This window comes from Pipra filicauda, unplaced genomic scaffold (assembly GCF_003945595.2).
Source record: "Pipra filicauda isolate LSUMZ 115617 unplaced genomic scaffold, ASM394559v2 scaffold222_size1277272_pilon, whole genome shotgun sequence".
NCBI classification, from domain to species: domain Eukaryota; kingdom Metazoa; phylum Chordata; class Aves; order Passeriformes; family Pipridae; genus Pipra; species Pipra filicauda.
Genome location: NW_024104335.1, coordinates 798,860 through 814,504, shown reverse-complemented (window position 1 = coordinate 814,504; position 15,645 = coordinate 798,860). Strand labels below are relative to the sequence as shown.

At 48.6% G+C, this 15,645-nt stretch overlaps 2 protein-coding genes across 2 annotated transcripts in view; one reads left to right on the top strand and one right to left on the bottom strand.

Annotated features, from left to right (window-relative positions):
- Positions 1-15,645, bottom strand: part of TSPAN32 (tetraspanin 32) — an 83,690-nt gene that overhangs the window by 37,119 nt on the left and 30,926 nt on the right. Inside the window, exon 2 of the mRNA XM_039381419.1 lies at positions 2,120-2,328. Within this exon, the coding sequence (XP_039237353.1) occupies positions 2,120-2,328 (209 nt within the window). The remainder of the gene's footprint in view (positions 1-2,119; positions 2,329-15,645) is intronic.
- Positions 1,380-2,154, top strand: ASCL2 (achaete-scute family bHLH transcription factor 2). The gene is made up of 2 exons (XM_027724156.2): positions 1,380-1,961; positions 2,064-2,154. Exon 1 carries the CDS (start codon positions 1,432-1,434, stop codon positions 1,948-1,950), a length of 519 nt encoding a protein of 172 aa, XP_027579957.1. The 5' UTR covers positions 1,380-1,431; the 3' UTR covers positions 1,951-1,961; positions 2,064-2,154.

Sequence of the window (15,645 nt, the reverse complement as noted above, 5' to 3'; positions counted from 1 at the left end):
GGGTGGAGGGAGACCTGCAGAAGACAGTTTGCACTTCAGTTACTCTAATTAGCAGTTGATTTAACCCCTCAGTAGATGAGCACCCTCTACCTCCTGCTGATGGTCATGCCAAGGGGTCATAACAGCACCAGCTTGGCACCTGGCACAGGGGACGTGGCTGGCCCCACTGAAGCCAGTGAGAGGGGCTGCTTTAGCATCACGTGGTTGGATCTTTTTGTTTGTTTGTTGAAGCTCAGAGTGGATGCAGCCCTTGGACAGTGGGTTCATGTAGCCCCCCTCCAATCCACCCTGTTCATTTAGCAAAACACTGTGCAAGTTATCTCTTCACATCAGCTTCCAGGACTCCGAAAGGAAGTTCTTTTTTCCTCCCCATTCAATTCAGCTATCCCAAAGCACCTTACCCCGCTGCTCTTACTGCTGGAGCTGGAAGCAAGGCTTGCTTGATGGAGAGCCAAGAGGGACTGCTTGGCAAGGCAGAGGAAGCACGTCACAATCCCTGAGCCACAAAGGCTTTACATTTTCCTTCTCCTCTCTATGCCTTTACCCTTGAAACTCCTATTGAAGCCCAAAAAGCTGGCCTGCAGAGAACAGCCTTGGTAAGATGAGTCACACCACTGCTATAAATTTTTGTTATTATACTTTTTCGGTGGATCTAACAAAGCAGAGCCTCTTTGCCTCTGTCCGACAAACGCCGACCGGCAGCTGGGTGCCGGCACTCTCCGCTCCGCAGGGAAAGCCCTGGGTCACCTGCAAGGTTCCCGATTTTGGGAGGGAGCAGGTTGGTGGCACATTTGAAGGGACAGGACCTGGGCTTCCACCTCGAGGGGAGCAGGGGGAATCCCGGCTGCTCGTGCGTGTCCGCTCCGGTGTGCGGAGAAGGCGGGGGGGGGAGGGGGGGGGGAGGAGAACCCCTCCCCCGACCAATAATAAAAACTAAATTAAAAATAAATTATTAAAAATTACAAGGGCAGGGACGGCGATTTGAAGGAGAAGCTGCAGCGGGGGGTTGGGGGTGGTGGCAGGGAGCGCACCCCAAGGGGCAGGGGCAGGGACGGGGCAGGGACGGGGCAGGATGGGGGGGGGGGGAGCTTTGCCGGGGCCGGCGGCGCCACGCGCCGGGCGCGCGCGGGGGCGGGGGCGCGCGCGGGGGAGGGCGCGGGCGGGGGCGCGGCGGCGGCGGGCGCGCGTGGCGGGGCGTGCGCGGCGCGTGCGGCCGGCGGGGGCTCGCGGCGCGTTGATAAGGGGCCGTCCGACGGCGGGACCCGCCGCAGAGGCGCCGAGCGGCGGCGGGAGAGCACGGGGGGCATGGGAGCGAAACCCCGCTCCGCGCTGCCCACCCCCGCTTCCTGCTTCCCACTTTAAATTTAGTTTTCGGGGGGGGGGTTATTTAATTTTTTTTTTTTCCCCGGCCGCCGCCGTGGCCGTCCGGCGATGAACGGCGGGGCTCTGCCGCCGCTGCCCCCCGCCGCCCCCCGCGGCCGCCGGCGGCCCGCCTCCCCTGAGCTGCTGCGCTGCAAGCGCCGCCTGGCTTTCGCCGCCCTGCCGGGCACCGGGGCGGCGGCGGCGGCCGCCGTGGCCCGTCGGAACGAGCGGGAGCGGAACCGCGTGCGGCTCGTCAACCTGGGCTTCGCCGCCCTCCGCCAGCACGTCCCGCACGGCGCCGCCAGCAAGAAGATGAGCAAGGTGGAGACCCTCCGCTCCGCCGTCGAGTACATCCGCGCCCTGCAGCGGCTCCTCGACGAGCACGACGCCGCCGCCTCTTTCCCCGACGGCCGCGGGCGGGTGGCCGTCGGGGAAGTCGGCGGCGGCGGCTACTCCTCCGCTTCGCCCTCCTTCGCCTCCTCCGTGCCCGGCTCGCCCTGCTCCTCCGAGGAGAGCGGCTACGACGCGGCGCTCAGCCCTGAGGAGCGGGAGCTGCTGGACTTCACCAGCTGGCTGGGGAGCTACTGACCCGGCGGGAGGTGAGGGGGCAGCCAGAGGGGAGGGGGGGCCGCTTTACCGCCCCGGCGCTCGGGGGAGCGGGGCACGGACCCACCCGGGGCTCTCCTCACATCTCTCCGCAGCCGCGCTCAGCGTGCAGCACCTCGGCGCCCGCATCATCCCCCTTGGAAGTACTGACCTCCTCCCCGGCGGGACCCCGCTGGCTGCTTTTCTCGCCGGGTTCACCCGTCGTCTTCGGGTCGTGGAAAGTGCAATGATGTAACTCACTTCGGAGCCCCCGCTCCCTGCGCCGGGGCAGCGTCTCCGCCTGCCCGCCGGCAGCTGCCGACCGATGGAGAGGATGCCCGAGCGAACCCGCTTCTCTCCCGCCGCTACTCTCTGGTGTTGCTTTGGAGGGGTGGAAAGGAAAAAAATCAAAAACACTTGATGCTTCCTTGTTTCTGGAGGGGGAGGGAATTTTTTATCATGTCAGATTCTATTTTATATGTAACTTGAACTGCCTGTGGGAACACTGGTGTATGAAGACTTATTTTTGTACAAAAAACCTTAGAGAAAAGGGTTGAAAAGATGGTTTTATTTTTAGCAAGTCCTATTCACTTGTTCTTGAACACTGCCAGCTAGAATGTTTTGGGAATATACATGGTGTAGGTAAAAAGGTGTTTGTTTGGGTTTTTTATTATTATTATTCTCTCCAAACACTTCAGTAAAAGACTGTAAAGTTGTGTTTCAACGTGGTGTCTGAGTTTGCCTGGTGTGAAGGTCCACTTCTCTGAAAACTGAAGTTTTTTTAAAAAAAACGTATTGAAGGCATTTTTGTATGCACTTGCTAGGATTTCTTAAGTTGTATATATGCAGTTTTTAAGAGAGTATCATATTTTATGTAAATTGACTTTATAAATAAAAATCTATTTATAAATGGCTTCAGGACTGTAAGATATATGTATTTGTCAGAAATGCCCAAGGTAACTTAACTGTTGCCTGAAGGGGTGGGAGAGGAAAATAATGAGCGACAGAGCAAAGAGGCAGTTCTCCTGGACCAGATTTCATGTGCAGAAGGGAATAAGCAGCAGCATAACAATTTCCAGGCTTGCCTTTTTTTTTCCCCCGTTCAAGTTTTATGCACTCAGCGCTTGGAGCAAGTACTGCAGAGATGATGTATGGGAAGCTGCAGATGTGTGTAGGAGACGAGGCAGGTTCAGAGCTGACAACTCCTTTCCTGAATATGGAGAAGGTGCTGCTGCAGGAGGCTGTGTTGCCCTTGCCTACAGTGATGGGAATGTCGTGGGAAGGTAAAGAGGAAATGGGTATCTGAAGTTTGTCGTGGCAGCTACTCTCAAGAGGTAGGTTGGGGTGCCTTTATTCAGGGGAGCAGCATCTTCGAGAGCACTGTTGTCATTCAAAAACCACACATAACCAACAGTGTTCCACTCTGTCCTACTCTAAGTTCAACTGCATGTACATATTCTTTATCTAAAGGCAACAAGTAAATGCGAATTGCTCCTTGGAAACTATTGTCAGAGACTCGTAAGCTCTGTCCATTACTTTTGGGCTCACGCTGAAGATCTGGTGAGCCAGAAGTAAGACTGTGTGTCTTTAAGGTAATACTGCTGTGAAACAAAACACAGTGAAAACTATGGCAGACCTGTTAATTCCCTTAAATAGCTCTAGTGAATGTTAGGAGTTGAATGGAGCAAAATGGGCTGGCCTGTAGAATACGCTGAATGAACACAAAGCAGAAACTGTTATTAAAATTGACCTACTTTACAGGACTCTGTGTATAATCTCTGCTGCCTCAGTACTGGGAAGGTAGAACTTTTCAGAACTATCACGTAGCAGTCCCACATTCAGTAATTGCAGTGGATGCTCTGTAATCCAGATCTGTAAGAGTATTCCACACACATGATTCCATTCGAAGAGGAAAAAAAAAATCTCTAAAATAAGCCATGGGAAAATGAAGACTCTAACAGCAGGTAGCATTTAGGATACTGCAATCAAGAGCAATAGTTATTGTGCTTCAAGTTCATTCCCTAATCAAAGTTGCTCTCATAAACAGTCCCTTTAAAAGGCACAGGGAATTCAAGTGCTTAATAAATTGCTTGCAAAGGTTTTATCTTTTATGGCTCTTCAACAGTCCCAGAAGTAGGAATGAGAGCTGTGAGCTGACTTGGGCATTTAGTGATCAACTGGCTTGGCAGCAGCAGGTGGGGCTGGTGGAGTGAGGGAGTAATGTGGTAACTTTCCCCAGGGTGGGTTTAGGGGCTTTATCCTCACGGATGATCTCCAAAAAATCAGTCAGGCATAAACCCTTGCAGATTCCTACATACTCATTCTCAATCTGAAAGAACAGCATGTCATCTTTTCCAAACAGTTTAGAAGTTGGGACTGCTGCATTGATCTGCACAAGTGTCCCACTATGCATTTGTTTAAAGCACGTTACTACTGCTTGGCAGGGTGTTTGTTTTCCTTCTTTAGGAGCACCGATCATTTTAGCATTTCCAAAAGCAATATTTGGCTTTCAGTCAAGTAACTCCCAGCATTGTTACCACGTTCATCTGATCACCCAAGATACTGTTGCAACAACATTGAAGCAGCATCAACTGTAACTGTATTGGCAAGATATTAGCTGTAAGCAGTTTTCACTTAAGCAATATTAATAATAGCGAGGAGGGGGGGGGAAAGGAGCTTAGTCAGCATCACAAGTTACCTTAATGCTGTCAGCCAGTGTTTTAGTAGAAACTAAATGGGGAAATCAGGAATGTATGATTTGCTTTAAAAAAACCTCACACTGGTCATAAATCTTCCAAAGAGTTGAGGTGAAAGAAGGTGCAGTGAGAAGGATGTCTGCCTGTATGTCCTGTGTGATGGACAGAGGGACTCCTTTCCCCAGCCGTGGTCATGGTGATGAGTCTCTAGCAGATCCTCAGACCAAGCTGCTACACCAGAGAGAAGAGTATTGAATCATTCCACCCTTTTAAGAGAAAGCATTAGGGAGTATACAAGATAGGTTCTTTAGCAGTTGCAGAGATAGCAGGTACCTTCAGCCAGCCCAGCTCAACTCTTCTTCAGTGGAAGAAGACTGCATGGACCCTGTTGAGAAGACTTCTGACCCTAAAAACTCACACCTCGACCTCTCTGCTCCATTTATGCAAAATGGTGCCAGTGCAAAGACTTGAAGATGAAAGCCCTTTGACCGTGAGAGTCATCTGTCAGCAGCAAGAGTAACAGTAGACCTGTCTTCTCAGCCAGGTGCTTTCCCCACCTGGAGAAGCCACCTACACGTGATGATGAGACCCTCAGTGTTTGGGTTAGCTGCCATCAACCAAGAGCTGCCTTGAGGGCTTCCAGGAAGCCTAAACTGCTACCCAGAATGCTTGTGGCAGGGATGGGGAATGCCTCTGATGAACACATCATTTCTCTTTAGATGTATAATGAGAAACTCAGTGCCTAAAATGGAAACTCCATCTCCCCAGAAAGACACAAACCGAGCCCTAAGGTACAGGGCTGCAGGAGGCTCAGTCAGATTCAGGCAGAAGTAGTATGCTGAGGAATTCTGAGAGTTAAGCCAAACAAAAGGGTAAGGACACCAGGAGGCACAGACTTGGCACAGACTTGTCAATGTGTGGCTACAAAGCACATTTCTGTAAACCTCTCATACCTACATCCCACCAATGGGTTCCCATTTTCCTAAGCAGCATTTCACAGGTCACGGACACGTCTAATGAAGCAGAAATAAGTTGCAGGATGGTGTCAGGATTAGCTGCCCCCACCCCCAGGCTAAAAGAACCTTTCAATTTTCAAGCAGTGTCCCCTCCTTGGCATATTTTTTTTGTTGCTCAGAATGAAGCTTTTCTTGTTACCTAAAGCACATAAGTCCCAGCACATGATAAAAATATTTCTATGCATTATTGCCCAGTACTGTTTAAATGATGATGTCACCCTTAATGGGCAACCTCAGGTTCAGTTCCACGGCTACACTCCTTCCAAAATTTCTTCACATGCTATTAAAAATAATTTTGAAGGAAAGGCCTATGCAGCCTGCTTGAAGGCTTGTGCACCACAGAGAAGACCTAGGAAGCAGGCAGGAGGGTGCCCTGCACCATCTCCATGGCTGGATGGCATTGCCGGTCCTCCTTGCAGGAAGAGTGGCTTCAGCAGAACGCCAGCGCCACAGGACCCTCCAGGAAAGCCCAAGGGAAAAGGGCTTTCTCCTGTTCCTACCACCACAAGGTATCACCAGCAAATACCTGCTTCACCACAGATTGTCCTGCAGAGAATAGCCCACGGTTGGTTTAAATGTATAACAACTCACTTTTGCATGAACACCTCATAAAGATCTTGTTAGGGACCAATCAGGGCAGGCAGCGAGGCGAGCTCCAGCAGATCAACTTGCTGCTGCCTCTCCTCCCGTCTGCAAGGAGCAGCTGCCAAGAAGATACTTGTCCTGCCAGCCTTTGGTGTGCGTACCAAGGCTTTTCTCCTGCCACAGTTTGTGGGCAGACGGCTGTGTGCCGAGACTAGTCCCGAGGTCATTTCACTCCTTTCATGCAGGTCACAGAATAGCTGGCTAACAGCAATAATTTTCAGTCATTTATCTGGATTGGATGTGGGCCAGGAGCCTGGGAGGGTGTGCAGTTAAGAGTGAAAGACAGCCCCTTGCACAGTTGACGGCAAACAGAGCTGGCCTGGCTTTGCCCGGTTTGGTCATTGGCCAACAAGGGTTCGATTTTCTTCCCAGAAACTACCATCAACAGAGCATTAGCCAAAGGCATACCTGGGAGTAATGGGACTAACAATATTAAAGTAGCACCAGCTGTAATCACAAATTAATGTCACACCCTTAAGAGGCTACTGGACAATATAAAAATGAGTTAGATTCCAGGGACACCATGAACCCCCAGCTCCTTTTGAGCTTTGTGTACACCCTGGCACACATGAACAGAGGAGCTCTGCCAGGTGCTTTCAGAGCACCCTTGGGAGCTCATCACAGGTCTTTTCAAGCCAATCCCCGGGACTTGCTCTTTGGAGAAAAGAATGGATGCTCCTGTAGCCGAACCTGAAGACATGGGGGGGGTGGGATGGGGTGTGTACATTTAGAGGTGTTCAGTCTTTTTATTATATCCAACTACTTTCTTCCACCCATTATTTTCCCATATTAAAGATCTACTCAGAATGATGGTAAAGCTAGTTAGTACAAGAACGAGAGAGGTGGCATAGTTAAGGCACTTCCCAATAAGAGGGGCTGGTTTGCACCTCTGCTGTTACCATCATCAAGACAGGAAGACTGAAGGGGAGCATCAGCATCCTTAGCTTAGGGAAAGTATTACAAAAAGATCAGAGACTGAGATTTCTGCTATATTTTAAATTGACAGTCTCTCTTGTTTTTGAGAGCCTACAATCAGACAGAGATCACTGTTCAGATAAGGATGACTAAATCCTCATTTTCTGCAGAGTACTGCCTGCCCCCTTACTCCTGTTGTCACCTCTCTTTTGTCCCAAGGCACAACAAGGTGGCAAAAGAATAAATCAGTTGAACCCCACAAGTCCTATCATGGCTGTGCTACATACAGGTAAGGCAGGAGGGAGATCCTCAGAGAAACCCCAGCCAGATGGTAGGCTCCAACACCAGCATCCACATATGATGAGAAGGAAAAACCCAAGACAAGACAGACATTTATTATCTGCCCAAGTTATCAGTGTTGTTGTACAAGAGATGAGAAATAAACAGTCATGTACAGAAACACAGAAAATAAAAGGAGAAGCAAGTGTAAGAAAGTGGTCAGCAGTGGAAAGCATAGTGCTTTCCACTTCTTGCTGAGCAAGAAGCACAGAGAAATGACTTCAAGTATTAGTCTGTGACACTCCCACCCCCCTCTATAAATGTTTTTGTTTATGGGTAGGTGTTAATAACATCAGAGGTATAAACATCAGAAAAGGAGAAACTTGTGGTAAAGCAATTGTTTGGCTGCAGGGACCAGGGCAGTGCTTCAGGCTTTGACCTGTGAGCATCCACCTTGCTGCTGGAGAAGCCTCAGTTCTCTCCTTTCATCTCCTGGCCTCAGCCCCAGCACTTAAAGCCTGCAGTGCAACAGTTACCCAGTCGCCAGACCAGGTAAGTTGTGCTTGCTTTTTAAGTTGTTTGGTTTTTTGGTTTTATTGTTTTTTTAAAGGGAAGAAAAACCAACAAAGAGGCATGATAGCCCCAAGGGGAATTTTCTGTTAAAGTCACTGCCAAAAGAATGACCAATTTGTAAGTGAAATGTTGACACTTTTATAACACAGCAAATATCTTTGCCTTGAGTGAAGTACTTCAAGATTTTTTTGTAAAAAAGATGAATTTTGTCAGGATGTTAAACACTAGTAGGAAGTGTTGCAATACTGTAACACATTTTCCCTTTCACTCTGTTTCCCACATACAATTCCTTCAAGGCTCCACAAAGGAGCCACAGTCACTTTAGCAGAACCATACACAGAAAGAGCAGGTGAAACCCACTGGGTAAACAAAAATCTAGCTTAGAAGTATTAGTAAATACCATCATCCTCTTATCAGCAGAGTTCCTGCAAAGCCCTCTGCACAGACTCCCACATCCCTGGCACAAGCCTGCCCTCACCATGGGCATGCTTATATGGAAAGGGAAGCCAACTGGTGTCAGTAGAAGCAGCTGGTCCCCTTGGTAAAGCACCTGCACGTGACTCTGTGCTGAGGGTGCTTCTGTGTCTTCTACTTCTCCTCACCCAGGGGATACCTGGCACCTGAGCAAAGTGGGCAATGGGGATGGTGAGATGGTGCTTTAAGCAGCTTGAAGTTTGCAGCACACACTGGCTTTGTGTCTGATTTGAATGGAGGCGAGGATGGGGACCAGGTCTGGGTGCACCAGGTACAGCTCTGCGCCATCTCCTTGCCTGATTCCTGTGAAGGCCCCCTCCAGCAGCCTGCATGCCTGTCCCACAGGCTGCATCCCTGCACGCTGCATGGACCTGGAGTGCTGCTGAGATAGTTTATACCCTTTGGTCTTTGGTCTTGCTAGAGGACAGCCAGTAAAGAAAGGTGAGAACAGAGAGGCTTTTGAAGTGGGGAGACCACAAAGCTCATTTAGGATGCATACACCACCAAAAAAACCCCAACCACCAGACAGTAATAACTTCAAAACAGTGCTGACTGAAGTTGAAAACAGTGATGTACTGGCAGAAAAACTAGTGCCTAAGCCAAGTTCAGACGTGGTGTAAGCTGAATTTGACTGTTTATGATGCTGAAGAGAGCTAATGGTTGCCGGCAGGCAAGTCTTGCTGTTAACAAGAAGCACACAGCTTGCTAAAAGGACCTCTGGGCACTCTTTCAGACCTAGGAGAAATCATAACCAACCCTCTCTCTGCTGGAGAAACCAAGGGCAGTACCATGTCTTGCACATCCCATGGTTGGGCCTTTGGTGGGATCTGGGATATAGGACATGAACTGCACTTGGTGTGCACATTGCAGGAATCATCCAGGGAAGGAGCAGAGAGCTGGAAAAGGCACACAGGAAGTGAGCTTCTGGGGCTGCTGGGGACACAGACTGGGGCAGGAGGCCAGGCAGGCTGCCTGCAACTTGTTTTCTTCTCCTGCATTTGGGGAGACAGGATTTGGGACCGTTCCTTGTGAGTAAACTGAACAGCCACCCACACTGTGCTGCTGCCTTCCTGTCCCAGCTTCTCACCGCTGTCAGTCTTGACCTGGTAAAGTAGCATCATCAGTGCATCACTGCCTCATTGCATCCTTGTACGGAATAAAATATCCAGGACTTGCAGCTGCTCTCTCCAGCCACTGCAGAGGGCACTTGGGACAGAGACAGCGAGGAGCAGCTTAGGTATCAGCTTAGGTGCTCAGTGTAGGCTACTTCACCCTGCTAGAAAACCAGGCTGTGTGACTGGATGAGCCTTGGCTCAGGAGCAAGCTTCTGCAAGGCCAGGTCACAGATTGTGATGCACGGTGGCTTGAATATAACAGCTGTGTAGCTCTTTTCTAGCAAATCGTTATCATCCAGAAAAGTTAAGTGCAAAGTGTATTTCTTGTGTTAATTTATTTGTGCCCATTTAGATTTGTTTTGTTCTCTTTTAGTAAGAGAAGTGAGTTGAGATTTCTGTTGTGGAGTTAAAATAATTCACTTGAAGCATAGCTTGTTAGCGCACGACAAAGCAAGTTACAAATTTCCAACCAGTTCTGAGCCGAGCATTGTAGAAGCTATTATTTTGTCAGAGCTGGTGAAGTTATTTATTGAAGACAAACTAAGTGGAGAATTTGTTTCTGCTTTCTTTCCCCTGAAAATTTATTATCTGAATTGAGAGTTTTTTCCATATAACTTTTTTTTTTCAGTAAAAAGCAGATGCAGTTAATAAGAAGGATTATAGAAATGCACCATTTGTGCTACAAAATGGTCCATTTTGGAGTTGTTGAATGGAATGACTTTTCATTCCAAAATGTTGAACATTTTATTGAGATTGCCAGGGTTCTTCATGGTCAAAATGTACAGCAGATAATTTACTGAAGTAGAGACTCCACTTTTGGTCAACCTGGTTTAAAATGTCACTTTTCTGGAAATTTTGAGGCACCTCTGAATTATAGGTACATCAAAGTACAGCGATGACATTTGAGCTACCAGAAAAATTCTGGGCTCTGCTTCTATCCTAACAAAGTGCTAGCAAGTCTGTGTGAGAAAAAGTCAAGTGGTCAGCTGAAAAATAGCAGGTTGGAAGAAATAACTCCTGGGGGCATCTGTAAAGGTATGGATTTGTGGGACAGCTTGCCCCCAGACTCCTCCAGCCATGGGGGTTGCCTTGATTCTCCTACTTTATGCTCCTAAAGCATCTCAGAGGGCAGGATCTGTAAGGCATTAACAGCCCTGAGCACTCTGCCTAAGATTCAGCACTGCCATAGGATTTGCAGCACACAGCTTGGGGACCAGAAAAGTGCTGAAACACAGACACCATGGCTTATGTGTAAGGAAGGCTTCTCCTCACAGAGTGCCCCACAAGCCCATTTTTCTCCACTGCCTTTGGCCTTCCCCTCCCCACCTCCACTCAAAATTAACTTTGCATCATATATCACCCCACTTTCTTTCTGAGTGCTTTCACCATAGGAGAAAGCTGGAAGTGGGAGGTGAAGCATGAGGAGCAAAGGAAAAAAAAGAAAATGGAAAATACGGAAGAAAGTGAGAGGCTGAAGACGGAGAGGGGGAGAGGAGAGGAAGGGCTTGAAAGGGCTGGTGAGGGACAGGAGTAGGGTGGCCCCCGGGCTGCCTCACATTGTGCCTGGCTCTATCCATCTAAATAAAAGGGACCACCCTGACTTGTGTCCCAGCTGGTAGAGGTTTTGTTGCCTTTTGGGTTTTGGTGTCGCCCCCTCCCCCTTCTCTCTTCCCTTCCCTCCCCTTTCCTTCCCTCCCTACTTCTATCCAGACTGCATCAAAGCGTTCCCATCTCCATCTCCTCCAGCCTTTCCACCCCCTCCCTGGAGGCACAATGTTACCTTTTGTCACCACCACCCAGATGACCTTTTCTACCTTCTTATCCCCATTTATCCCTGAGCCCCCGGGTAAATAAAGCTTGGGGCAAGGGGAGGGTGGAAGCTGGGAATCAGAATGCTGGCCCTGGGGCAGGTGCTTCCTTTTGCAGCCCCACTAGCCCCAGCGAGGCAGGAGTGACACCAGGGGAATGAGCATGGGAAAGTTATCCGGGGGTGGCACGTGTGCCAGAGAGGATCAGCCTGGCCAGCATCCCATAGTGAAGTGGAGATGCAGAGAGCTTCTGCAGATTTTGCCCCAAAAGAGAGTGCATCCCCTTTTCCACCTCATATAGATGTTCATGGCAGCTGGCCCTGTAGGAGGGGACAGAGCCAGGCTTGGGTTGGAGTAGCCAAGGGCACTTGCACATGGATGGATGAGCCTTTGAGAAGCAAATGGCCACGTCCAGCCACAGCCTGCACCGGGGATGTGCTGGATGATGGCTAGGGGAGAAAAACACCCATTCACTGGTCTGGGTGAAGCAAGAGCCTACTCACACCTCACTCTATTATGCCTGGGGGCTGCTCACTTTTCTCCTGGCTTTTCCCTCCCCTGCACATTTCCCTTTGGTTCCTGCTGGTTTATCCATCTTTATTAGTCTCCGTTCACTTTGGCAGAGCTCAGTCATCTACCAGGGCTGTGGCCCTGCAATGGGGGCTTGGCCTCTGCTGGGTGCAGGGGATGGTGGTGCTGTGGGGTCTCTTCAGTGAGCACCACAAGCAGTCCCACTACTCTTCTTTTTCTTCCTCAGGTCACTGGAAGAATAACCCCCTGCCCTGCCAGCCCCTTGCTTCCCTACAGGCAGATGGGCAGTGAGGCAGCACAGGGGTCCTTGCTTTCCCGCTTACCAGGCAGGGATGCATCTGTCCATGGAAAGCTGAATCAGCATTAGGACTGGTGGCACGGCTTTGGACAGGGTGAGGAAGGTGGTCATGTTCACAAATGTTTCTAATGGGGTTATTTTCCTCTTGAGAGCAAGCACCTGTCACACTGCGCTGTCCTTGAATATAACTTTTGAAGCCATTGAAGGTGTTTAGAAATGTTGCCCTGTGTCTATTGTAGCTGTGCTAGAGGAGCAAGAGGGCCATGGCTCTGATCCGCTCACCGCTGCTGAGGCAGCATGCCTAAGGCTACAGCTGTGTGTTAAATGGAGCTAGCCTTTTCCTCTAGGATGCTTAACAGGCATCAAGATCTCCAACAGAAGGAAAACACCTGTGCCCTGAAGTTTTTACAGTGATATTTTCTTTTAGAAAACCATGAGCAGCTCTCTGCTCTGAATCCCGTATTTCCCAGCCCTCACAAACACACAGAGGTATGATACAGCACTTTAGCTATGAAATCCCAGTAAAAGCCTTTTTTCTTCATGTTTGATGCTTTCAGGCCTTGACATTCAAGTGGACATGACTGTGCCGAGCTCAGCTCCAGCTGTGCACACCGACTGCCCAGGAAAGCAGGGCCAGGGTGGACACAAGAACACCCCCTGTCCCCCGGAGCATAGTGGGCTCAAGTAGCTCTGCCTGGCTGAGCAGCTGGCTCATGTTACTTCACCACCTTTATTTGTAAAAGGAGAGCTCAGATTCACACAGTGCCCCAGACTGTCCGAAATGGAGAATTCTCCACCTCAAAGTCCTAGTCTCCATGTGTTTCAGATCCTATTTTGGCTGCCCAAGGTGATACAGTCATATCTTAAATTAGCCTCTTATAATCTAAATTGAATTTAGACCCAGAAAATCCCCAGCTTTCAGATGTTTCTGGTTACACAATAACCCTGGCTCTTCTTCTCAGAGGAGTGAAATGGCAGGATTTTGAAATTCCTTGTTGGTTCATGTTTGCATATAAATGCTGATTTTATCTTTTCTGTACACAAGGTAAACACAAAGCTGTTTAACAATAATGTTGCCGTTGAAACATGCATCCAGGATGGCAAAACAACCCTGACTTAGAGACGTTTCCAGACCCAAGGACCATGCCTCCCTTCACAAAAGGAAGCTACCCGCTACGAGATGCCCAGCCCACCCTCATCCCTGTTTATGCAGATCAACAGGCAGGTTTCATTAGGCAGCAGTAAGATCCAGAAGTAAAAGTCGGGTGGTGATGACAAAAGATGTCGATTCCCCCAGGCTGCCTAAGCCAGTGAACAAACTTAAGTGCAGGTTCCCGATGGAGCTGAATTTTTCTGTAGACCACCAGGAGCTGTGGACCTTGCTGTAAGCTTCCAGACCCACTGCAACTGAGCAATGATGGCACTTACTTTAACTGGGACTTATATCTCCTACAATGCTGGCCTACACAGGGAATGTAATTCAGATTAAAATAAACTTTTAAAGTAATGTAACTATCCATGATTAACTCTCTGGGGAAAACTCTTACGTTAAAAGATGGTCTTTGTGAAAGAACTAAATGCAGTCATGGCCAGGAGCAGAGAAAGGAAGACATGCCATTGGGAGGAGATAGCTGTCATAGAGTAAGTTAATTCAGCATAATTCCTGTTTTACAGAGCCCAGCTGTAGGAATCAGAGGTGGCTATACTTAAGACAACAACCCTGCCCACAAAGCTCGACAGCCTTATTTACGGAAAGAATAATGTAAAATCAAACAAAAGCAGGTTTTCATATGATTTCTTCTTTGTCAGTAGATGTTGCAGAAACTCCATTTGAAAATCAACAGCCTCTGGTGAAAGAGGCGCTCCTGGGTGTAGTGGGAGAGGTTAAAAATCTAGCTCAAATATCTCCTTTCAGCCATCTAGGAGTGTGGTATCTACCTTAAGTTAGTCATTTGACTAGTCATCTACTTTAGCAGCCCACGAAGACAGAGGCATTTTCTGAGAGCAATTCATTCTTCTTGCTGTAGGATGACTACTTGACATGGGATCAACTGCCCCTGGGTGATGCCTGACTCTCCCAACATCCATGGGTCTGTGGTGAGTAGATGCGTCAGTCGCAGCCAGCTTTAGGTGGTCACAGCTAGAAGGGTTGCCTCTTGCCCTACATACCGGAGTGTTCATGAAGGCTGAAGCACCCATCCAAGAAGTCAGTTCTGAAATAATACCTATTCATCCCAAATTTCACTGAAGTCCAAGTTGCTGCAGCTTCCAGTGGCCTTTGCATTGTGTCTGTACTATCCGAGACACTATCAGAGAAGGACCCCACTTTATTGCTGGTGGTCACCATACCTGATCTACAACATAGGTCAGACTGAAAAAGCCCATAGCCCTGTACACTGGACATCAGCCCTTCATCTTTAAATGACACTAAATGCATCCAGCAAAAGCTGGGTGATATGTTTTTCATGTCCTAGCAGTCATACAAGTTTCGAATGCTATTGCTTTTGACATCGCAAGAGCAAAATTTAAAATGTCACAGAGCTGTTTAATGGGAAACAATTAAAAAAGTGAACTTGCAGGATATTCCTATTAGAAACCATACTTTCCTTCTCATTGCTTTGGAAAAAAGGCTTAGGAGAAGGACTGGTGTGTGCACATATTCTTGAGGCACTAACTCCTGTGTCCAAAGCAAGGGACATGAGAAGGTGGGATGAAGAAGACAACTGAGAAATGTCACATCATTTTGTAACTTGAGTTGTTCCACAGCCCATGTCAGAAGCAATTGAAGTGGGACAAACACATCATCCCAAGCCTCCTGGCACAGCTGCCTGAGCCAGACTCGAACCTCTGCAGTGGAAAGCACGGCAGGCTTCTGTAATGCACCAGGTTCTGTTGCAGTGTGCCAAGCCCTGCTGCAAGCCCCAACTATCATTTGAAGCCAGGTAGGCAACACATGCAAATCTCATTACTATAGGTAGAGTCTCAGTCTGTTTAGAAATGTGAGCAACAGCTAAGATTAGTGTGAAAGAAAAAGTATATTAAATTGTCAAGAATAATAGAAAATGCACATGCTAGTATCTTGTCTCTAAATGGAGTCACTCACCCACACAAGCTCCTCATCTGACCTCACTTGTGTGGCTTTTGCTGCCTTCATTGTTTCTATAAAAAACTCAGAGGGATTTCAGTCCATAAAGAAGATGGAAACTTTATTAATTGCCTTATAGCTGCAAGACAAGCCCACCCCTACCTTTCTCTGAGCCCTCCTCCTTGCCAGAACCCTCAATCCTTATCCCCCACTGAAAGCCACAGCAATTTTAAAAGGCTGGAGAGATCTTCTTCCCTCTGCCT